General features: G+C 37.5%; 1 protein-coding gene across 1 annotated transcript in view; it reads right to left on the bottom strand.

The window, feature by feature from the left end:
- The window catches only part of nop5 (nop5 ribonucleoprotein), a 187,123-nt gene that overhangs the window by 37,659 nt on the left and 124,290 nt on the right, over positions 1–25,174 (bottom strand). The window contains exons 10-11 of the mRNA XM_090387823.1: positions 23,634–23,797; positions 12,691–12,825 (exon numbers count right to left, since the gene is read on the bottom strand). Of these exons, the coding sequence (XP_090243949.1) occupies positions 12,691–12,825; positions 23,634–23,797 (299 nt within the window). The remainder of the gene's footprint in view (positions 1–12,690; positions 12,826–23,633; positions 23,798–25,174) is intronic.

The following is a 25,174-nucleotide window of genomic DNA, read 5'->3' as shown; positions in this document are numbered from 1 at the left end:
AAAGTTTCCAATACTACGTTGGGCAACATAGTTCCAAAATCATCCCCACAAACAGATCAACTGGAACAGAATACAATTGTAAGGGAGGAGATGGAATAACCCCTAGTATCTTGCTGTGAAGGGTTGTTGTACTTCCTTTTGTACAGTAAAGATTTATTTTATGTTTCGTAAGAAAGACATAGCATAGAGCCAATGTATGTCTTCCAAGTACAAAAACTGATGTGTAACACAAAATTTAAAAAGCATTTATAGTTTAAACAAACAGATGAACTGGTTATGAAATAAAAGGACATGTTAAAAAAAAAAGTGTCACAAGACTGGTCAAAAATTCCTGTCTGCAATTTAGACCAGATATGACAAGAGTAGTTCACGACAAAGTTTTATGGATTAACTCTAGACCTGAAGGATTGATGGCTTATGGGAGGGTGGGGGGGAAATCCTTCTTCACTTAAACAGAGGAGGTGCAAGGGTTTTGCTAGATTGGGGGGGGGGGATATTAAGGGAAGCCACATGTCCAAAGTCTTCACAGTTGCAACATATTTAGAACGTTGCTAGGCTGAGGGCAGAATCCTTATAAAGCTAGAGCTTGGCCCAGTAGCATTCTGAATATGTATCAATTGCGAAAACTTTGTATGCATGTATGGTTTTCAAAACTTCTTTATTTTACTTGTTATTATTTATCTAATTGTTTTCCTCTGACTTCTTAAACTTATATAGTTCCCGTCGTTAGCAATCTAGTATTACAAAAAGTGTATCAACATAAAGTGCATCAACTTCAGATTACCTGAATCTGAAGCCTGATGTTATGTAATGTAATCTGAACTGTACATACTACAAATTATAACTTGGCCAATTTTAGTTTGTCTCTTACACAGGTATAGTACTGTTCAAAATTGATTTTATTAATATTTTCTTCTATGAGACTGATCACATATTTTTAATGTCATCTGAACTATAATGTAATGATCTACCATGTTCAGTAATTTGTTTCCCTTTTTAACACACAGTCCCCTTTTAGTCTAATGAGGGGATTTGGAAAGAGGCTCAAATAGATATTGTGCTTGTATTTGGTACAATTATTAATAAATTATTTATATGTAACATATACAGTAAACCCTCGATTTAATGCACTGGACAAATAATAATACAGTAATGTACATATTAATCTTGACCATATTATTATTTTTAGATTATACAAAACTTCAGTGTTATTAATTAAAAATTAATAATATTGCCTATTTCCATTATTGTTTTGATAATTACCTACTTTTATTTTTATAATCAAATTCAGGAAATTGTTTTTTATTCTTTTTGAAAACATGTTCAAATAGCTGTTTTCCCAGATTACCGATAAGAGCAGGCAGTGACTTGCGAGCTGACAGTGACACTAAACTGCAGGTCTACCGACTCGCTTTGTTTCGGTTTCAGTCTGCCTCAAGCTATCATGAAGTCAGGTTGTATACAGAGTGTTTCTGTGTTTTCTGAATTGTGACTTTATTAAATAATTTTGCAATCCTTATAATTTAAAATGGCATCAAGTGATAGAGGAGTTAAAAGAAAGCGTGTGATTAAACGTGGCACAGAAATTAGACCTAATTGAGAAATTACAACAAGGCATCTCAGTAGCACTTGTTTGTGAAATTTACACTGTAAAAAAAACAAACTGTTTCTGATATCCGTAAATGAAAGGCCAAATTGAAAAATTTTATATTTGCAACAGAATATTACATATTATTTATTATGATTTAATAATTTTATATTGTACAGTACTGTATATTGTATTACAGCTTTTTTTTACATTAAGAACAATAAAAAAAGCCCCACAGGTTACATTCGATTCAACTGATACCCTTCCCCCCTATTAGTCCGTTATCAAGGGTTTACTGTATAGTTTATCTTAATGGATAGAAAAAATGTAGTCATTTTCTTAACCATATTAGAATGTTTTCTCCCTCATTTGTAAGGTACAGCAAGGAATCACATTTGTATTATAACAAAAACAAGCCACAACTTCTCTTACAAACAGCCAGATACTTTGTTTGTCACACTACAGTTGGTAGAAATGCCCTATTATAATTATAATTGTTCCTATATTATTTTTTCCATATATGCTACCAACACTGTTTTTAAAAATATTTGTCACTGCTAATTTAATCATCTTGCAGTTTCAAAATATCCGTTTTCAACACTGACACGTGAGTAATGTTGCCATTTTAAATCTGTACAGAGAATGTTACATTAGGAGGGGAAAATGCTCTATTTGTACATGTTATACTTTCTAATATGTACTGAAGAGTTGTTTATAGTCTCCAATTATTCCCCCCCCCATATAGCCTATCTGGGAAAAAAAAAAAAAAAGAAGAAAACACCGAAATTTGACTGTTTAAAAATTATTATTTATTTGTTTTCAAGAGATACCAGAAATTGGTGTCCAAATGTCTAATGATGCTAAATGCAAGGTCTTACATTTGGGGAATAACAACCCACAAATAAATTATATACTGGGCAGGGGTTGAATTAAAAACAGTGGAGGATAAAAAGGATCTGGGAGTTACAATAAGGGCAGATATGAAGTTTTCTGAACAGTGTAAACAGACAGCCAGGAAAGCCCACAGTGTCTTATCGATGATTTATCGAACGCTATCCTCTAGAGATGGGAAGGCCATAATCCCACCATATAAGACAATTGTAAGAACACACTTGGAATACTGTGTTAAAGTATGGAGACTTCATCAGAAAAAAGACACTGGGCTTCTTGAAAGAGTCCAAAGTCAAGCAACTTGAATGGTGAGATCAGCAGACGAATGACTGTATGAAGAAAGACTCCAATTATGTGGGCTACATAGCTTGGCAACTAGGCACCTCAGAGGTGACCAGATTGAGGTTTATAATGCTCTGAGAGGGATTAGTAAAATGAATGAAGGTGGAATTCTCACTGTTCTATAATTGTAATGGCCAGATGACTGGGTCAGAGCATATCCGAAATGGCACGGCTGGAAAGGTGCTCACGGTCAGTACCTACCAAAAGTAGCCCGAGGAGGGGGAACCCACTAATCGCTGGCAAGGCATTGGACGATCACAGCTCATTGATGCTTGAGGTGAGTGAAGGCTCTCCCAGATGGTTAGTGGCAACAGAAGGCCGACTGTGCTGCAACTCGCAGGTAATTGGAATGCTGGTGACGGGAATAATGTGTCACAACACACAGTAAATCAAACCCTGCTGAAAATGGGGTGGTAGCCGCAGGCCACTCCAAGTGCCCATCCATACTATCCACAGTTCACTGGTGACAGTGCCTACAATGGGCACGCGAGCATTGAAACGGAACCTTCAATGATTGGAAGAAAGTCGTCTGGTCTGACGAATCACACTTCCTGTTGCACCATGTGGAGCGCCAGGTACGTGTGTGTCGTTTACCTGGAGAAGTGATGGTGCCCGGATACACTGTGTGACGAAAACAAGCCGGCGGTGGCAGTGTCATGCTTTGGGCGATGTTCTGCTGGGATACCCAGGGTCCAGTCATCCTTGTGCTGGGGACTGTGACATCTACCTAAACATCATTGCTGACCAGATACACCCTTTCATGGCAATGGTCTTCCCCTCTTGTGGTGCTGTCTTTCAGCATGATAATGCACCATGCCACACTGCCTGGATTGTTCTAGACTGGTTCGTGGAACATGAGGAAGACTTCCAGGTATTGCACTGACCTCCAAATTCCCCAGACATCAATCCCACCGAGCATCTGTGGTTTGTGTTGGAAGAGCAATTCTGATCTGCAGTATCTCAACCACAGACCTTACAGGAGTTAAAGGATCTGGTAGTTACATGTTGGTACTAGATACCACAAGGCACATTTAGATATCTTGTAGCGTCCATGTCTCGCCAGGTATGAGCTGTTTTGGCTGCATGTGGAGGACCAACATCATATTAGGTAGGTGGTCATAATATTCTGGCTCATCAGTGTATCCTCAACATCCTGTTTTCCACGCCGCTGCATGTTCCGATAGAAACAGTGCAAGAACTACTTTCACTTCTGCCTGTGACTATTGTAAATCTATTAGTCCATGTATTGCCCCATCCCGAGCTAGCTGTTTTCTAATCCACCCAAAACTGCCCCAATAGCACAGCAAATATTCTTACTCCCTTTCTATTTAAGGGCACCCCATCCCTATAGAAACAGTCTCTCCTTTTAACAAGCACAGTCCATGTGGAGAAAAATTTTACCACATATTTTCACAATCCCTCCAGGGCCAAATTGTACGACAAGACTATCATTATATACTCTCCCCTATCGAAGCTGGCAGAATTGCAAGCACTTTCAAACTTATCCCTAATTTCTGACTTTTTTCAACATTACCTGTACTTGTTAAGTAACTCCGCAGATGTCATTAGTGCCAACATGTACAACAATATCACCTTTTGTGCCCTTAAAAGATATCTGCTCTACATCAACTTTTACCCGTGGCAGACACACCCTGGTCTTATTCTACCTATCCTTTTTACACAATATATTTCCTGTTTTCCTGAAAATAGTCACCAACAACAATTAGCTCCTGTGGGACCAGTGCATTCTGCCTTGGGAGTTGCTGTTGTGTTGCCTGATGATCAAGTGCAAGCTCTGATATTGTGGGCAGCTGAGAGCCTCGCGGGCCCCAATTTCATTCCTTCAAGGGCATCCACCCTACTCTTCAAGCTCTCATCAAGGCCCTTTCACGGTGAGCTAGTGCCTCATTTCTTCACTCTCTGCACAAAGCATCTCCTTGGCTACATTATGTTCTCTTCTTGAAAGCTCGCAAACATTGCACAAACAGCGCATTTCTTCAGGCCATGTTTCACAGAAGAATTGCTTTCTTCAGTTCTTCCAAGCTACAACACTCCCATTGAGACGTAGATTTCTAATCTGGGGGCACAATTTCCGTTTAAATTCAATTATAGCACTACTCTAATCCTGCCAGTTATGCGACAATAACACACAACAGCCAATCAAGTTTATGTTATATGTATTATGCTATACTGTTACATTTGCAGAGTTATAAGTTAATTATAACATATACCGTATTTCTTTGATTCTAAGACGCACTTTAATAATAATAAAAAAAAAACACTAAAATAAATCTAACAGATATTTTTATAATTCAATATACTAACAACAATAGTACCAGTATTTATCAGTAGGTATGTTATTCATCACTTCCTTCTGAATCTTCTGAGCCGTTGATATCTGCATCTGAATCAATATCAGAGTCTTCACATTCAGGGTCAGATTCTTCTGAGACATCAAGAGCGCTGGTGATGCAACATTTTTTAAATGAGTGCTTTACTATTCTTTCTAGGATCAGCTGCCAAGCTGTTGATACCCATTCTGCCAATTTTGATGCCAGCACTTTCTTAATTTTTCCGGAAGGTGTCAGCAGAAGGTTGTCGGTCAACAGCCAGGATTCATATTCCTTTCTCAAGTAATCCTTAAATGGTTTGTCGACTGAAACATCGAGTGGCTGCAGTTGGCTAGTCATGTCACAAGGAATCACAACCAAGTCACCACGTTTTTGCACGATTTTATTTTTGATATGTTCGGACAAATGTCCACGAAATGCATCAAGTACTAGCATGCTAGGTGGGTTATGAAGACTTCCGGGACGTCTATTCCACACAGCATTTAGCCAGTCTTCCATAAGCTCTGCCGACATGCATCCATTTTTTGTGCACGCACAATAACATCTTTGGGGAAAATTTCATTCTTCGGTATGGATTTTCTATTTAAAATTAAATATGGTGGCAACTTTTGACCATTAGCGGTGATGCTTAGCATCGCAGTGATATGCTGCTTTTCGTAGCGTGTGCTTATAATCTTGATTTCTTTAGCATATTGAAGAAGACCAGTGTTTCATCAGCATTTCCAATTTGACTAAACTCAGTCTCTTTTTTTCCTTAATTTCATCACCTGTCACTGAAAGTTAATCAGCTTCTGTTGAAAGTCTGCAGGAATTTTTTGACAGACAGATGTTCGGCACCTTAACGATAATCCACTACGACGTGTGAGTCTGTCGCACCAGCCGCGACTGCCTTTAAATACAAAACGTATCACAGCTTCATCGACTTGTGGAAATCTTCCTTTCTTAGGACATGTAAAGCACTTGGTTGTTTCTTTGCATGAAAATGTGGAATTGTCATCATTCCTCCAACGACGAAAATTTACCTCACTAATGCCAAAATGTTGACACGCAGCTCTATTTCCAGGTTCTTTTGCACACACAATAACGTTTCGTTTCAATGCGGCTTCGTAGTGCAATCTTGTTGACATTTTAATGTGCAATAAGGGATCAAAGTTAAAGAAATACAGTAACTCCACTTCTTATGTACTTTTGAAGATACAAACAAAACTTCCTAGTTTTCGCTGAGTGAGCTCCACTATAATGAAATAACAGTGGCTTCACACTGGAAAGCACGTGAAATCACCCACGCCACTTTATTCTGGAATTGAAAAGAATGCAATAACAGTCAAACTCGGAGGCGGGGTTTCCACGTAAAAACAAATCGTGTGGTGCTGTGCAAAGCGTGAAAAAAAAAAAAAAAAAAAACTGCGATTGTAAGATGCACCGCGTTTTTATAGACATTTATAGGGGATAAAAGTGAGTCTTCGAATCAAAGAAATACAGTAATAAACTTATCTAACACCAACCTACGTGACTTGAACTATCAAGATACGCTTCCACAATTAACGCACCAGAATTTCCCTACCACAGTTAAGTGCGATATTTGCACCAAAATCACCAATACCAATGTCCTAGGCATATTAGGCACAACTTGAAAAAATTAAAAATTATGACTGTGACTAAGGCTACTGAGTTATTTATTGAAGACAATTAGCATTAACCGAGGCATATGATGCAAGAAAGAAAGCTTATATAGCATCAGCAAAAAAAAAAAAAATCCATTTCACCCATCCATTCATCACTCCAAATGGTTATCTAGTTCTGCCTTGAACTTATTTAAGTTTTCAACCTCCATGACAGATGGGAGTTTGTTTCAACTATCAAATCATCCACTGGCTAAAAGGCAAATTTCCGCACATCTATTCTACAACTGTCTTTCCTCAGCTAAGTAATCTGAGCAAGACGAAGAATCCCATCAGCCTCAAGCTTGCTCAAACCATTCAGAGCCTTATACACCTCAATCAGATCACCTTGTCGGCACCTACTGTCCAGATGCTGCAATTTGCATGACTTAGGTCTTTCTTTGTAGCAGCAAAACTTTGTTCCATTCACCAATCTCATTGCCCTTCTCTGTATGTTCCAGCAGTTCTACCTCCTTCCTAAAATGAGGCCTTCAGACCTGTATGCAGTACTCAATGGCCTGACCATTGCCTTATACAAGGGGACAATCACCTCCTTTTCCCTGCTAACAAAATTCCTGTATATCATTGACAAGACACCACGAGCTACTCTTGCAGCCTGTCTGCACTGCTCAGAAAACTTCATATCTGACTGCACAATTACCTCCTGGTCCTTTTCATTCTCCACTACCCTGAGTGTAGTACCACACAGTTGGTACGTTACTCTTAAGGGAGGCAGCAAATGAGTGCATTGAACCATTGAGGCTAATTATGAAATCATCACTGAACTCGGGAGTGATTCCAGTTGGATTGGAAAAATGCCACTGTATCTCCAATTCATAAGGGCAGTTTTAAGAGTAAAGTGAGAAATTACTGGCCTGTTAGTCTAACTTCAGTAGTAGGGAAACCATGGAGACAATGATCAAAGGTGGAATTCAGGATCATTTAGATAGAAATGGAAAATCATGTTTAACTAATCTAGTTAGCTATTTTGGCAGATTCGCTAAAGATTATCTAGCTGGACTTAGAGAATAATATTGACATTGTTTATTTGAATTTCAGCAAAGCATTTCACTCAATCCCACACGCGCAGTTACTTTATAAACTGGAACAGGTTGGAATCACAGGAAAAATTCTTAGATGGATAGCTGGATGGCTTCAGGGCAGGAGGAAGAGGGTTGTGATAATGGTTATTCCTCATATCGGATTGATCTAAGAAGTGTGGTTCCCCAAGGATCAGTATTAGGCCCACTGTTGTTTTTGATTTTCACAAATGACATTGATGAATGGAAAGAGGGCGTGATGTCTAAATTTGCAGACTATGTAAAGATTGGTAGAGTAGTTAATGATCACCACCAAGTAGAGCTTCTTCAGAGAGACCTAGACAGACTTCAGGAATGGTCAGAAAAATGGCAGCTATGCTTTAATCCAGCAAAGTGAAAGGTATTGCACCTGGAGATTAGTAACCCCAAAATAACTTATACACTTGGCAGAGTTGAACTAAAGCCGGTAGGGGGGGAAATGGACTTGGGTATTACAATATGGCCAGACACAAAGTTGTCAGAGCATTGTAGACTGGTTGCAAGGAAGGCTCACGGTGTCCTATCGATGATTTATTGAACAATTGCGAGTAGAGATAAAGATGTCATATTTCTATCATACAAGGCTATTGTTAGAGCACAGTTGGAATACTGTGTTCAAGTATGGAAACCGCACATAAAGAAATACATTCTGCTTCTTGAAAGGGTCCAAAGGCAGGTAAAATCTCACCAGGCGAGATTGGCAAAAGGGCGTCCCTATGAGGAAAGACTTCACATATGTGGGTTGCATTACTCGGAAACTAGGCACCTTAGAGGAGACTTGATTGAGGTGTTTGAGGCTCTCAGAGGCATAAGTATAATGAATGAGAACAAAATTTTCATGGTTATAAATGATTCTAGAATTAGGGGCTATAATTTCAAGTTATGGGAGATGTTTAAATTGGATTGCAGGAAGTTTTATTTTAACCAGAAAGTTATAAATTACTGGAATAGGTTACCTACATGGGTGGTAGTGGCTGACAGTTTGGGGAAATTCAAAGGTCAGCTGGATAATTACCTATGGGAGGAGGGAAATGAACAGATTGTCTATTTCCTTTTCTTCTTATTATTATTTTATTTTATTTATTTAATTTCATTTTATTATTATTATTATTATTTTTTGGCTGGTGCAGCATAAGCCATAGGCTTCCTTGCACGATGTGGCCATTGCTAATACTGATACCAATGCTAAATACTCTGGGGTTACTGCCCCCATATGTGAGAAAACAGTCCATAGAGGCTGTCCACAGGGTTCAGTCCTGGGGCCTATGCTCTGGAATTGGGTTATCGACGAGTACCTTTGGATGCAGCGTGTGAATGGCACGTACATCGTAGCTTATGCAGATGCTGTTGTTATACTGGTTAGCGGTGATTCACGTTGGTTGTTGGAGGAGTGGACAACAGCTTCTCTTGCTCAATTTTTGGATTGGGCAAACCTGCATAAGCTACAAGTTTCTGAAGAAAAATCTGTTGCTGTTCTTCTGAGGGGATGCCTCAGATGGAGCAGACCACCGGTTTGCTGCTCTGGAGATTTCTCTCTTAGAGTGGTAAAGAAACTTATGTACCTGGGTGTTGTCCTGGGGGAGCGATTGACCTATCTGGTGCATCCTGCATATGTGAAAGACAAAGTGAAACGGTTGTATGCCAAGCTCCAGCGTGTGACACACGTGGATTGGGGTATAAAAGTGCGTGCCCTCCACTACCTTTATGATAACATCTTTACCCCAATCCCGACTTACGTGGCTGGGGCTTGGGGAGGGTCAATTGAACATTTGCATGTCCACAGGACCTTGTCCTCTTCACATAGGTTTGCTCTTCTGGGAATCACCCAGGCTTGCAGGACTTTGGCCACGGTCGCGTTATGCATTCTTGGCGGAAAGATGCCAGCTGAGTTGGTTGTGGCGCAGTATGCTCTGCGTTATGCCCCTAAGAGAGGAATCTTGAGACAGATTTTTGGCAATTGGATGTGCCAGGTGGGGCACGCTGCTGCTATGCTCGATTTACCAACTGAACGAGGGCAAATCAGTGATGAATTGGGAGCCATCTGTCAATTGCAGTGGACCAATTCTGAGAAGGGTCGGCATTTATATGCCTTTTTGCCTTCAGTTCATGTAGTGAGTTGGGAAAGACATTCCTGGCACCAGTTTGGGCTTGTAGCTAGTGCTGTTTTCACTGGACACTGTCTGAAGTCAAGGTTGTTTCGGTCAGGGTTGTCGCTGACGGAGTTGTGTTTGTGGAGAGCCAGAAACTGGCCTCCGCACTCTGCTCCAGTGTCTCATTTATGAGGACTTGAGAGAGAGAGATTGGAGTGAGTCCCTTGCTCTCACTGAAAATAACTTGATTGAGTTGTTTGATAATCGTAATAACTTTAGTTATTTTACTGAGTTTGCAAAATACACTTATAATAGATGTAGGGCGATGCCCGGCTGGTAGTAGAAAACGACCTACCTCCTCCTGGTGGGGATGTGATAGTCCCGTCCTCACCTCAAGGCCAAATGGTCAAGATAAATATATGTCTTGCGATTTGAGTTGACCAGTTGGTCTTGTATTTGTTTTAAAATAATCTACTGATTGTAGAAGAAATAGAAATACAAATGAGAACTGAGTCACATATGGGTGAAGACCCAGGAGGCAACTTGGGATGGAAGCTCATTCAAACGATAAATACCCATATGCAGTACATTACATCTGTCAATATTAAACTTCAGTCACCACCTCTCAGCCTATCTGCTCAACTTTTCTAGATCCTATTGCAGTAGCGTACTGTCATGTATGGTCATTAACAACCCTGCCAACCTTTGTATCGTCTGCAAACTTGGACATTAAGCCTGATATACCTTCATCAATATCATTAATAAATACAGAAAACACCAATGGGCCCAACAGCAAAACCATGGGGACTCCATTAATAACATTAGTTCACGAAGAGCAGTGTCCATTGATTACTACTCTGTCTTTTCCCACTTAACCATCCCTTTATTCATAGCAACAACATGCCCTTAATGCCATACTGCTCCAATTTGTAGAGCAGTCTTCCATATGCAACAGTATTAAAGGCTGTCCTAAAATCCAAGTATACGATAGCAAAATTGTTTTTTGCATCCAGTTCCTTCGTGACCACATCAGAGTATTCAATCAAATTGATCAGATGAGACTTCCCCTTAATGAACCCATGCTGTGTCTGAACTATAACTGAAGTCTTCTCTAGATGATCCTGTTTCACCTCTTTAACCAGTGACTCAGAGGCAGTGAGCAGAAATATCAATTAGTATGTACATATTACAATACGTAATATGAACTGGAAAATATGCTTCCGATTTTCACATATCATTTAAAGCGGGGGTCCACTGTATTTTGTTGGGAGATCCCTGGGTTAGGTTCTGTGCTGTTTAACTCTTGCTTGTTTAAGACTGTAAAAAATAATTGTGACTTCGAAGAGTGCTGTTCGTGACTTTTAAAGAGAGCAGAAGGTACACGAAATCTAGATGCTGCAGAAGAGATTGTGCTTAGCAGCAATGAAGAGAAAGAAAATTAAATGAACATACATTATCTCACATATAAGTATCATAGTTTGTAAGGTAAGACGTTTGTTCAGATATTACTATTTAATTTACTACTACTATAAAAATTAAGATTCCAATAGTTAAAAAAAAAAAAAAATTGCACATTTTTGTTAGCTTTTGGAACAAAATCCCCCCTTTTGTACTGGTTCTTAGTTCCGTATAACACGAGATTTTGTAGGAACCAAACTACTGTGTTATACAAGGGTTACCTGTATTAATCTTTTTTAAAGCTTCATTATGAGTTTTTCGAAAATTCTTAGTCCATCAGCAAAGATTAACACCTTTAAACACCTTGGCCTCACTGATTTACCACTGAGGACTGGAAGTTTTTCTGCGCTGTCCATGTTAATTTTAAACAGTGATATGACTGCTTTTTTCTTATTTTCTCCATTATACTGCTCACTTTTGAATCTTATCTACTGATCTCATCTACTTTAAAGCATCATGGAGGAAACAACAGCTTTGAATAAAACATGGCACTTTGGACTATCCATCTTTCATTACTTAGTGAAACAAATTTTTCATTGATCTTAAAAGCGGTCATGCCCTTTTTGAAAACCAATAAGCCACCCTGTGCTTGCTTTGAAGTTTAAGTCCAAACTGTTTTCCCAAATGATTTTCAGCCAAACTCAGAGAAAAGTTTGCAACAACAGGATATTGCTATCTCTTGATCTATTAATTAGATTTAAATGTAGTGCCACAATTTGTGTTGTTAGCAGCATGAAATCTCTTTTAAATTATTACACTTCTCCTACAGCATTCCAAAATATTACTTTTATCCTTTAGTATGAACAGTAATGTACTGGCTGGCATTCCAAATATCTTCACAATGCTAGACCTTTTCTTTAGATTGTGTTTTCTCTAAAGTTTAAACATGTTGTAAACTCTTTTTATCGACATTTTTAATAGTTAAGCAAAAACAAAACACTTTAAAAAAAATGCTGCTATACCACTATACACAAAACTCGGGTAACTAATGTTTGTATAGTGTCTCTCTTACTTTATTCTCGAGCACTAAGTGATACAAATGAGGCTGTCTAAATAGCGTTTAGATACGACATGGAATTCTTAACTGAATTTGCTAAGTTTATGACAGCACTGTCACATAAAAAAGTATCAACGTGATAATTTGACTTTCACACTGAACTCACTGTAGTTAAAAAAAATAAATAAGTAAAATAAAAATAAATAAATAAAAAATATAACACTAAGACATACCCCTTCATTTTCAAGATATTTTAACCTCCTTTCTAACTTAGCTCTGTGTTCTATTCCCAACTCATCACCAATATCTTCTCCTAAAGCATCTACACGACAAGCCAATGATGCCTTAGCTGCTAACATTCTAGATACCTAAAAATGTTAAAAATGGCATCATTTATAAGATGTGAGGAACACCTGGTTCATGACAAGTTAACAAATTTTAATTATATATATATATATATATATATACACATTATTTAAAAGAAACATTTATTCATTAATAAAACATTATATTCTTACATTATATAGAAATCTTAAGAGAGAAAAAAAAAATAATAATAATAATAATAAAAAAAAAATATATATATATATAAAGTTAAATATTCAATAAAGCGGAATTATTTTTTATTGGAATGGAATGTATTTTCAATCACAGAGGTACATTATTTTAACACTGACTGCCAGAAAACTACTTTATACAGAGAAAAACAAAGCTTCAGGTGCATAAAAATGGCAACTGGTGAATAACACTGTGGATTACACAAAGGTGGCTAACAACAGTAATCATGGTATAATTAGCTGTTAGAATGTGCTACTCTAAGCTCAAGACCTGAGCTGAAAAATGGCAATTTTGAGTTTTACCACTGATAAATGTAAGGTACTGCATTAAACTAGCAATAATCCCAGAATAACTTTGTTTGGGTGGTACCAAACTCAAGGTAGTGGAAAAATGAAGGAGACCAGACCAGGGATGGTCAACTGAACAGTGCAGACAGATGCTAGGATAGCACATGGCATTCTGTCTGTAATATACAGGAATTTTGACAGCATGGTGGTGATTATCTATTTTTATAAAGCAATAGTTAGGTTGCTTCATTTTAGGAATGATGTAGATCTAGGAACAGATGTGGAGAATAGCAAAAAGGTCAGACTGGGTCACAAAAGGATACACCCACCAAGAAAGATTTGAGTTCTGTAAATTGCAGAATTTGGAAACTATGAGCCACAAGGAGATCTGATTGAAGTGATTAAGGCTTTAAAAAGATTAGTTAAACTAGATGCTATCACTCTTTCTCAGATGACGCATGGAAAGGGTCAAAAACAAACTGGAAATAGGATGGTTACAAACAGATGTCCAGAAATTCGTTTTCAGCTAGTGATTATTGGAATAAACTTTTGCCTCACATAGTACAACTGGCCAGTTGTACTATGTGAGGCAAAAGTTTATTAAAAGGGATGGGCAAACCTGTTTTAACAGGTTTTTGTAACATATGACTCATAATTATACATCTCCTCCTACATCTTCCCATCTATTCTACTATTTCACTTACATTTGCTAAGTGATGTTTATTTTCTATGGTTTTTAGGAACATCAGTTATTGCATTCTTCATCAGGACCTATCTATCAAATGTAAGTAGAATCCCATATTTCTCTTCAATCACTGTCTATATACCACAGAAGGCTTCAAGAGGTTCTAGTGAGTATTTCTATGATTATCAAGAAATACTGTGTTATAAACACTTTTAGACACCAGAATGGTCAAAACAATTTGTAACACTTGTACCCTTCTTCAATATACTGTAGAGACAAATATCCAATGAAGTTCCCCCCCTCTATCTTATTTGACCCTTCTCTGCCAGGTTTGCAATTTTCCAACTTGGCCTGTTGGCATACCTTTTAACAATGAACATGGAGACATGTACAAAAAATAAAATAAATAATTTAGTGAACTTTAAATAGTTTCCTATTTACTAAGGTAGCTCCATAAGGATCATGGATGCATAGCTTCACAAGGTTCATACCATATTTTCACCCAAACACTTATGCAAAGAAGTGTAAACCACGATTCTTAAGATCAAACTTTTTTTTTTCACTTTTCCACAGCCCAAGTCTGGTCAAATCTTTAGATTTTTTTTTTTTTTTACAGAAAACAGTGGCTTCATATAGGCACACAACTACCAAATCCCAGATTGAAATGCTTTCACATAGTTCAATTGATAATGGGATTTTTTTTTTTTTCCAAATTGAATTTTTCACTCATCTGCTACACACTGGACTATTTTGATGTACATTTCACTCTAAACTCCTGTTCTTGGAGTAGAGTACCAACTTTCTTCATTTTAGAGCTATATTCTCCTCTTGTCTTACACTCATTGTATACTTTTAAGATGGATGCTTTTGACACATTAGTGATTTCCTCTGTTTTCTCAATTTTGACTCCTGCGAAAGTGCTCCAACAATAGCACCTCCTGAAAATCAGAAAGTTCAATACCTTCTGCATGAACAGATTGACTAAGAAGCTCCAGGAAAGCATACAGTATTTATCTAATACCAAGGAGGTCATACTACGTGGCACCTTACATTCGCATACCTTATTTTTAATCATCACTTGACACCAATTACAAAATTTTTTTCGGGTAGTGACTGTGCCTTTGTATCCAAGTACAGTGCCTTCTTAATTTATGCATGTTTAAATTAAGTGAATTTAAAATAATGCGCAGAAACCGTACTTGCAGAGAGCTCCACAAGAGGTCAGCACGACAGCCTGCCATTTTCTCATTTTTGTTTTGCTGAAGATTGTCGATTGGTCATCTGTTTATTGAAGGCAGATATTGTTGGGATATCTGCCTTCGATGCACAGATACAAGGAATGCAGAATTGGAATCTGGGAAGTACAATGTGTACAGAAAGGATACGAAGGGAGGAGTTATGCTATTAGTTAAGAAACAAAATCTAATGAAGTGCATCCAGCTGATATGGATGGACAGTGCCTTGTTGAGCCAGTGTGGTGTGACATAAGCACTAGTAATGCAAAATTGAGAGGAGTGTGGTATAGACCTCATGACTCTGATGAGTACAATGAACAACTGTACTGAGAAATAGAGTGGGCCAGTAAACCAGATTGTCTTATGTGTAATTTTAACTTCCCAGATTTGACCAGAACTTGTGGATTGATCACTCGCACATTAGCAAGGCTTTTGTGGATTTACTGAATGATTCCTTTCCATAGCAGCATGTTCGAGAACCAAATACAGGGAGTAATACTCTTGATCCGATTATCAGCAGTGATTCTTTATGCATTAAGAATTTACAGATAAAGGAACCACTAGGTGACAGTGATCAGAGTGTACTGATGTGGGATTTATTTAAATATATAACTACCATTAGAGGCAAAGGGAAGGGTTTTTGCTTTCGTAAAGGTGACTACAGTGGTCTCAGACAGTTTTTAAATTCTATACAGTGGGATCCACTGATGATGTTACCAACTTCCCATTTAGAATTTGCTGTTACCAACAGCAAATTCTAAATGGGAAGCATTCAAGGAATTAACCTTGGAAGCTACTAGCTTTTCTACCAACTAAGAAATACTGTTAAAGGTTTAAGCCCGAATGGATGTCAGATGAACTAAGGAGATTTGTGGCAGAGAAGAAAAATGCATGCGATACATATAAATTATCACGCAACACAGAAGCCTATAGTAGATATAAGCTAGTCTGTAATCAAGTCACAAAGGAGGTTAGGCAAGCAAAGGCAGCTTATGAAAAATCTTTTCCAAATGATGCAAAGAAAAACAGTAGACTTCTTTACTTATATAAACTCTAAAAGGAAGAGGATGAATCAGATTGGTCTGCTTGGTATCGATGGTTTGACCATACATGATCCTGCTCAGATAGCTGCCAAACTGAATGAGTATTCTGCACCTAAATTCACACGTGAGGAATTTCTTAGTCAAATTTCTTAGGGAAGCAGAAAACAGAAGTTAAATCATTTTGTAACAACTGACAGCAACTGTTAAAATTAAACACAGCATAGGTTTGTTAAGGGGAAGCCTTGTCTGACCAATATGATTGGATACTATGATGTGGTTACAGAGGAACTGGATGAAAAAAAATAATTTTGATATATATTTCGATTTCAGGAAAGCTTTTGATACTATTGCACATGGAAGACTACTGTACAAATTAGAGCACTATGGCATTAAGGGCAAGTTGCTAATGGATAAAAGGATGGTCGAGTGGGTGAAGACAGAGTGGAAATAATGGACACTGCTCTTTTTGGACTAATTAGTGGAGTCCCACAGGGTTTGGTGTTGGGCCCATTGTTGTTTTCTGCATTTATCAATGATATTGATGAAGGTATATCAGGGTTAATGTCTAAGTTTGCAGATGATACAAAGGTTGGCAGGATTGTTAATGACAGTCATGGCAGTGTGCTACTGCAAGAGGATCTTTAAAGTTGAGCAGATGGGCTGAGCGATGGCAACTGAAGTTTAACATAGACTAATGCAAAGTAATGCATATATGTAGCTGCAACGTACCAACTGTGCAGTACTATACTCAGGGAAGTGGAGAATGAAAAAGACCTGGGGTAATTGTGCAGTCAGATATGAAGTTTTCTGGGCAGTGCAGACACCATGAGCTACTGCAAGAGTAGCTCATGGTGTCTTGTCCGCTTGCATAAGGTAATGGTCAGACCACACCTCATGTACTGCATACTGGTCTGGAGGCCTCATTTTAGGAAGGATGCAGAGCTGCTGGAATGAGTGCTGAGAAGGGCAATGAGATTGGTGAGTGAAACAAAGTGTTGCTGTTCCCAAGAAAGACTGAAATTCTGCAAATTGCAGCATCTTGAGACTAGGCCCTTGCTAGGTGATCTAATTGAGGTGTATAAGGCCTTGAATGGTTTGAGCAAGCTCAATGCTGATAGGATTCAGTTCTTTTCCCCCCCCCACTCTTTTCCTCTTGTATATCAATAACCTTCTTCCATTGACTGGAAATCCTATCCATAGTTTTGCCAATGATAGCACATTGCATTCCACTTTCCATTTTAAAAAACCTTGTCCTGCTCAATCAGCTTCAACTTCTCGAAAATCTGCTACCAATTCCTTAAATGCCGATCTTCAGGTAATTCTCCAGTGGGGCAAAGACAACCTAGTTGATTTCAACCCTTCTAAAACTCAGTCTTGTCTTATATCTCGCAAAAAGGATTCTTCTGCTCCTATGCTTATCTTTAGTGACACTCCAATTTCTAGGCAAAATGATATATCTCTTTTGGGGATTACCCTGACTTCTAATCTCTCTTGGCACAAGCACATTACAAATATTGCTTCCTCTGCATCTAAAAAACTTGGTTTTATCTTTCGCTCTCGGCGTTACTTTTCTTCCAAACAGCTGCTCACTCTGTATAAATCACAAATCCGCCCTGCCATGGAATATTGTTCTCACATCTGGGGTGGTGCCCCCAAAATCTCTCTCTCAGGCTTCTTGATTCCATTCAGAAGAGGGCAGTTAGGTTAATTAATGATTCATCTCTAACAGAGTCTCTCCACTCGCTTTCTCATAGATATACTGTTTCTGCTGCATGCCTCTTCTACAGATACTTCCATGGGCACTGTTCTTCTGAATTGGCTTCTATAATTCCTGCTCTCTCTTTCAAAACAGTCCGAACACGTGCCGCCACTAGCCAACATCCATTTACTGTCCAACTTCAAACCCACAGAACCAACTTTTCATCTTCCTCATTTATTCATTCAACTGCCGTTTTCTGGAACAATCTTCCTTCATACGTATTTCCTGAAAATTACAATCTACAGAAGTTCAAGTCCAATGTCAACAAATATCTTCTTTCGTCTTCTTAACCTCAAACCCAAGCACGGTACTAAGTACTATAGGTTCTAATACCTCTCGTGTTTGGGGTTCACATAAAAAAAAAAAAAAAAAACCTGGTATTCAAATAAGCTTAAAGTTATTTAACTAAATTTGTATTTTTCACTCTCCATTGTTAAGAATTCTAAATTACTCAGTCGGACCTCTGTTTAACGAACTCCTTTTATAGAAAAAAAATTTTTTTTTGAATTCCCCCCTGGAAGTTACATTTAAAATAGTTTCCGCTGAGTGAAGAAAGTTTTCATATAAAGAATGGACTAGGACGGACAGACAACTCGGGTACACACCGTTCGCATTTCTGGCCTTCAGGCAATTAGCGCTGCTGCACGAATTAAGAGAGCTAATGGGATTACCATCCTACAACTTAGAGGTACTTGTAACACCTATCCGACCGACCACCTGTCCCACATACGGAGAAATTGCACTGGTCAACAGTGGGCAGATCAAGGGGTATTCCCGATGCTTCCAGTGGGCTTTGGTCAACCTACTGCAGAGGTGTCCAACCTTTTCCCCAGTGTCAGGCTAGCAGCCTCTTACCCACTCTCGTTCCCCCATTCCCCCAGCAATTTATCCTGGACTGGGGCTCTCCTGGGCCGGGGGATCCCCCTCATCTTTCATCCTTCCCCCTCTTCATCCTACTCTAGTTTTCTTTTCCTCCCTGGGAAACTCGTTCCCTAGGGAGGAGAGCGAGCAGATAATAGGGGAGGCCTTGCCTTCCCGCGGCTAGGGATGAGTACCTGGAGGCGGAAGTCCAGGTGATCACTGCTTCCAGGTAGCCAAAAGGCCAATACACAACACTACACTACAGAACACACACACACAAACTCACAGACAATTTTTCTGTCCTATCACCTTCTTCCATGTGGGATGAAAATCTCCTGTGCAGGATTAAAACCTTTTCTCTCTCTGCTTCCTTTTCCTCTATTCCAGTTCAACCAATTGGTATTTTTTTATTTTACATGTAAAAGAAAAACTGAAAATATTCGGAAATTTTATTAAGTACAATATACAATTACATTTATTGAACAAAACATTTAATGAGAAATTTTTTTGATAATTAACAAAATTTAAAATGATGTTTAAGCTCACTTTCTGCACGGGCGGTAGGTTGGACACCACTGTGAATCAACTGTAAGCACCCTGTTTGAGAATTAGGAGAGAGTGATTGTCTTTTAGCCCGACAAATAATTTACATTTTCCTGTAAATTTTCCCCACCTCTGTTTACACTGATCATAGTTTCCGAATGACACAGACATTTTGGACAGTTAAAAAAAAAAAAAAAAAAAAAAAAATTCAAATTTAACAACCAGTTCAAAGAACTAGTGACAATATTGATGACGAGAGAAGGAAAATGAAGACAACAAAGGTATTAAACCTTCTAAACGTGAAATGTTGGCATTGGTGAAAATGAAGTTAGAAAATTGTCAATTAGGTTACAGTTAAATGAAAGAGATACAATTCGTGGATACCTAATGGATAAGACGGTTTCAGAAAAATTGAAGCATTTGATGAACGCTCTGAGTACAATACCAATTTCATCGAGTAAACGTGGACGAAGATTTTCACAAATGAATCTGATTGTCGGCCGAACCAGAACTTCGTTGATGACAAACAATTTCTTCACTATTTCTTAAAATTGTAGACCCACTGCTTCGGAAACTTCATTCAGCAACAGACACAGTTGGAATGGTGTGTTGGATAAGAACTTAAACATTACCACTAAGTATCATCATTCTTCTCTTTCTTGGTGATTCCTTTCTACCTCTCTCCCTCCCTCCCTCCCTCCCTCCCTCCCTTTCTCTCTTCTCCCCCCCCTCCCCCCTCTCTCTCAGGGTAACTTAGGAATTTTTTTTTGGCTGGTGCAGCATAAGCCTCAGGCTTCGTTGCACCATATAGCTAATAATAATAATCAGGGAAAAAAATTTTTTAATTTTTTTTCCTTCTGATTTTCTGATAGCAAAGAATGAGTACTGGCACCTACTTTTTTTTACGAAAAAAAAAAAAAAAGCACTGTATATTGTTAAATTTAAGGAATTAATACTATTGTCTTCCACTAATTCAAGAACGTTTTCAGTCTGTTACGTACTGAGTTCAATTTTATTAAAAGGTTATCAATAGTAGTTTTATTACCAATTAGTTAGTAACAGCCGACTGGGCTAGCCTGGTGGGTAAAGTGCCTGCCTGGCAACCCAAAGGTCGAGGGTTCAAATCCTGCCTTGGGCTTGGACCAGAGTAAGATGCAAAATTTTTGGGAGGTGCATTATGGCCACAGAAGCCGATACACCAACAATTAAAAAAAAAATTAGTAACAAATCATCGGCATTCTGTATAAACAATTTGATTTCAGAGGGGAGTGGCTGAAGTATTTGGCGTTTCACTGAAGCCAGGTAGATCTCAGAAAGAGGGGCTGAAATACCTAATCCCATAGGAAGTCCCCATAAATTTTGCCTTGAAACCGAAACTGTCTTGCTTTGATTAAAATAGAAATCAATTTTAAAATGCTACTAATGCCAAGGGTAGTATGACTTGAAAGTGTTATCCATCGTTAGTAATTCCCTTAACTTTTGTAATGTGTAGTCTACATTCCCATTAGTATAGAGGGAACAATGTTATAAGACGCAAGTATGTCGTTGTCTGAGACTGAGACAGTGATAATGCATTCAAATACTTGGTTTGTACTATGTACCCTGAATTGTGAAAATTTCATTAAAGGTGATATTATTTTTACCAAGAACAATGATAAATTCGCAAATGTCGATTTGTTAAATGAAACGATGGATCGTAACGGATATCTCGTTTTTACAATGCTGAACATGTGGAAGAACATTATTCCGAATGCCAATATTTTGCAGTGTATGTAAGTTTATCTTTTTATTCACTCTATGTCTCCTCAGAATAGTATCCAGCTGGTTCTTCAACCTTGAACCTGTGTATGGGTTATCTATTTTAGGTTTCACTGTCCGAGAGAACCTGTCAGATTTTCTCTATATATGTACTTTTGTCTAAAATTACATTGGCGTCCCCTTTATCAGCCTTTTGGACAACAATATCTGTATCCCTCTGGAGTTTATGTAAATTTGTTAATTGCTGTTCACTTATGTTAGGTTGCATTATCCAGTGTTTATTAGGGTGGTTTTCTAATTTTATCTGTAACTTGACTATGCCATCTTTAATAGGATGTTGGTTATTATTAACAGTGAAATTAAACCCGCACTCAAAGCCGGACAACTCTGCAGGAGAAAACGTTTTTGATGAGAGATTAATGACTACAGATGACTGAGGGGTGTGAGGTTTGCATGTAAGCACGTTCCATTTCCTAGCAATGAATTTGACATAAAAGTTTGGTGTATAATAAATGGATATTTCTTACCCGTGTCTATAGTACAAACGCAAGCGAAGTTTGTAATTATTGTTAGCAAGACATTTTTTAAGGAATGCAATGTGTTTTGTTATTTGCTGATAAGTATTTTATAAGGATTCTAGAATATTCATGTTTCTTATTGATCGTGTCAGCATCCACCTGGGAATAAGAATGGAAAATTGAAAATTATAGACGGAACAGCCGAGGTGTCACGATTATTGTTGAAGTATTTGTGTGATTCGACAATGAAAAATTTAGAGTAAACTTTAAAGTACCACATAATTACTCAAATCAATAATATAACAATGGCTTAAAATCAGCTCACCTCAATTATCTGTGTTTAATCACACTGAAGTTATAGGAAAAGTTATTAAAATTTTTAATACCAAGACATTAAAATGCAATTAATTAAAATTAGAAATAGGAAATACAATTAATTAACAATATAGAAAACCTTTCAAGAGTGATAACCTCTCGTATAGTTTATCACTCTGAAAACCCACAAGCACTGAAGGGTTATTCTAAGGAGATTTTGCCAGTTGTATGGCGATCTAACAAGAAAGCTTGGATTATAGCAGCTGCCTCTGAATCTGACTTTTCCAATGAACAATGTTGTGAATTGAAGGCTTATAGCGAGAGGATAATGTGCCCTTTAAAATTATTCTCCTCCTGAATAATGCACCCGGACATCCCCAAGCATTGTTGATGAAAACATTAATGTTAGTTTCTGCTACAAAATATGACATCCCTTATCCAACCTATGGATCAGAGTGTTGTTGCAACTTTCAAAAGTTATTATTTTCGGAGGATATTTACTCAGATGGTTAAGAATACTGATAGCAAAGATCAACTTTCTGTGGAAGATTTTCGGAAGAACTATAACATCAAGGAAGTGCCTGACAACACTAGAGATAAATGCGCAGAAGTGTCAGTCTTGCATGCAGGGAGTTTGGAAATAGATTTGGGGCGATATCACCAAGTCTCACGATTTTGATCCTAAGTTGAACTTTTCAATTGAGTGCATGACATTGTTACCACTGCAAAGAGAGCTGGATTTGAAGATGTTGATGGGCCCAGCATGGATGAGCTGCTTCGATCCCACACAGGAGAGCTTACCAATGAGGATCTTTTTGAACTGGAGAAAGACTTAATGAAGATGACCCCCCCCATTGTTGAACCTGTTAAACACCTTTTAACAAAGCAAATGGCTGAATTTTTTAAGCACACTGACAATGCCATTAGTATTATTAATGAGAATGATCCTAACAGGGAGAGCAGCACTAAAGTTTCTAGAGAGATCCAGAACTCTTTGACTTGTTACAAAGAAATCTACAGGGAGAGAAAAAAAATGCTACCCATCAAGCTCTATCTTGACCATTTCTTCAGCAGAGCTTGAAATCTTTAGTCCACCAACCCAGAGCCTTCAAAGGAGAGAAAAAAGGATGATCAAGACTCACCTCAATCAGTTGATCCACATTCCGACTAAAATAATTACAATATCAATGTACTAATTGAAGAAAATAAATAAATGCATCTCTATTTTACCTGTGCAAAAGTCAATTCACTTCACACAACAGTTTCTCAGAACCAATTAATTACATAATGTGAGGAATACTTGCACAGTAAAAGCAGTAGCTCTTTACAGATATGCTTTACTGATATTTTAATAACATTGGCTATCATTTAAAAAACTGTTTATTTTTTTAAAAGTAGTTATTATATGGCTCTTTGAAATTGTTCCTTTTTTTTTTTTAATTTAGAAAAGCTGAAATTATCCTTGAATAAGATAATTTCATCATTTCATGATATAGAAACTGCCAACACAGTTACAAACAAAATAATCCTCATATATTTACAAAAAAATTTAACCCACAACTTACAAATACACTAAACAAGAAATATTAGTGAAAATTTAAAATAGATTCCTACCTTGCCCTTTAACTTTGCATTAGTTTGTCCTACAAGCTGTGCATGATAAATCAGCCCATATTTTGGAGTATCATGTTTTGTTTTTAAAGCACGAAACAAGGCCTTTTCAGCCCCTAAAATCTGAACAGTTGATGCTGGATGCTTAGCAAGACTTAGCAAGGACCCTAGATTTCAGAGAATAATACTTTACTTAACTCTACATATCATTCACAAAAAATTTAAAATTTCATTTCAAGTAAAACACGTACAGTCAGTTATCTGGAATAATTTGAAAGGCCGAACCTTCTTCATTTTTTTTATTATTAACAGTAGTAGAATAAGTGCCGGTTATAGTGATTACGTTTGCAAATTGAATTTTGATTTTAATAAGCAAAAGATCGAGTTTACTACCTGTTTATAACTGATTGTTCAAACAAAAATGCCCAATAAAACTGCATATTGTTTTATGGTTGTGACCTCTAGAATTCAATGCGACCATCAAAAATCTCTGTGATATTTTTCTAAAGCAAACTTTATATCACAGAGACTACTGGGCTTCATAAAAAACCACAAGTGAATTTCACATTAGTTTAGTTCCAGATTTGGTACAAATAATATTGGCCCAAAACAGTGTGATTTATTATTTTTTATAGCAAAATGTGAATGAAATGAAAGAGAGTAGTTTTAACATTGCAACAAAAAAACATAAATTATTAACAGAATTAGAAAAGGTGAAAATTTAGGAAATTTCTCCAGAGTTTAATGTGGGGACTTCAACAATTTATGACATCAAGAAAAATCCCAATGCTATAACAGAATTTGTCAATTTTGGATAGTGGAGGAGGATCTAGCAGGAAAAAGACTATGCCGAAACCTGAAAATGCTGCTTTAGGGAGTGCACTTTATTTGTAGTTTAGGTGAACCAGTGTCCAGCTCAATGTTATGTGAAAAAGCATTGGATTTTAATCGAAAATTAAGATGTAATGCAGATTTTAAGGTAAGCACAGGTTGGCTGAAAAACTTTAAACTGAGACATGGTAAAGTGAACTAGATATCCAAGGTGAGTAACTTTCTGCAGATGAATCGGCAGCAAATTACAAGGAGGAAAATGTTTATAATGTTGATGAGAAGGGCTTATTGTGGAAAGCATTACTGACAAAAACCCTAGCCACTAAATGAGAAATGCCCACACCAGGTTTTAAGATGAGAAGAGAGCGAGTTACAATTGCTACTGGGACACGCAGATTGTCTGTGCTCGTTATGGGCAAATAAAAAAAACCGAGAGCATTTAAATTTTTTTTTTTTTTTTCTAATTTTCCTCTTTTGTATAAAAATCATAAAAATGCCTGGATGGATGTTTCTGTTTTCCAAGATTGGTTTATAAATTTTTTTTTTATTCAATTAGTCTTAATTATTTAATTTAATTGTAAGGTAAGATAAAATTGATTCAATCTTACCTTACATTTGATTATCCAGAAAATTTGGCTATCTGGAAGAGGTCTGGCATCAATTATTCAGGATAACTGATGCTTTACTGTATAATAAAAAGAATGAAATTAATG

The sequence above is a fragment of the Mastigoproctus giganteus genome, chromosome 13 (assembly GCF_048544385.1).
Source record: "Mastigoproctus giganteus isolate SK-2022 chromosome 13, ASM4854438v1, whole genome shotgun sequence".
NCBI classification, from domain to species: domain Eukaryota; kingdom Metazoa; phylum Arthropoda; class Arachnida; order Uropygi; family Thelyphonidae; genus Mastigoproctus; species Mastigoproctus giganteus.
The sequence above is the reverse complement of the archived record's forward strand: the minus strand, read 5'-3'. Positions and strand labels throughout refer to the sequence as shown.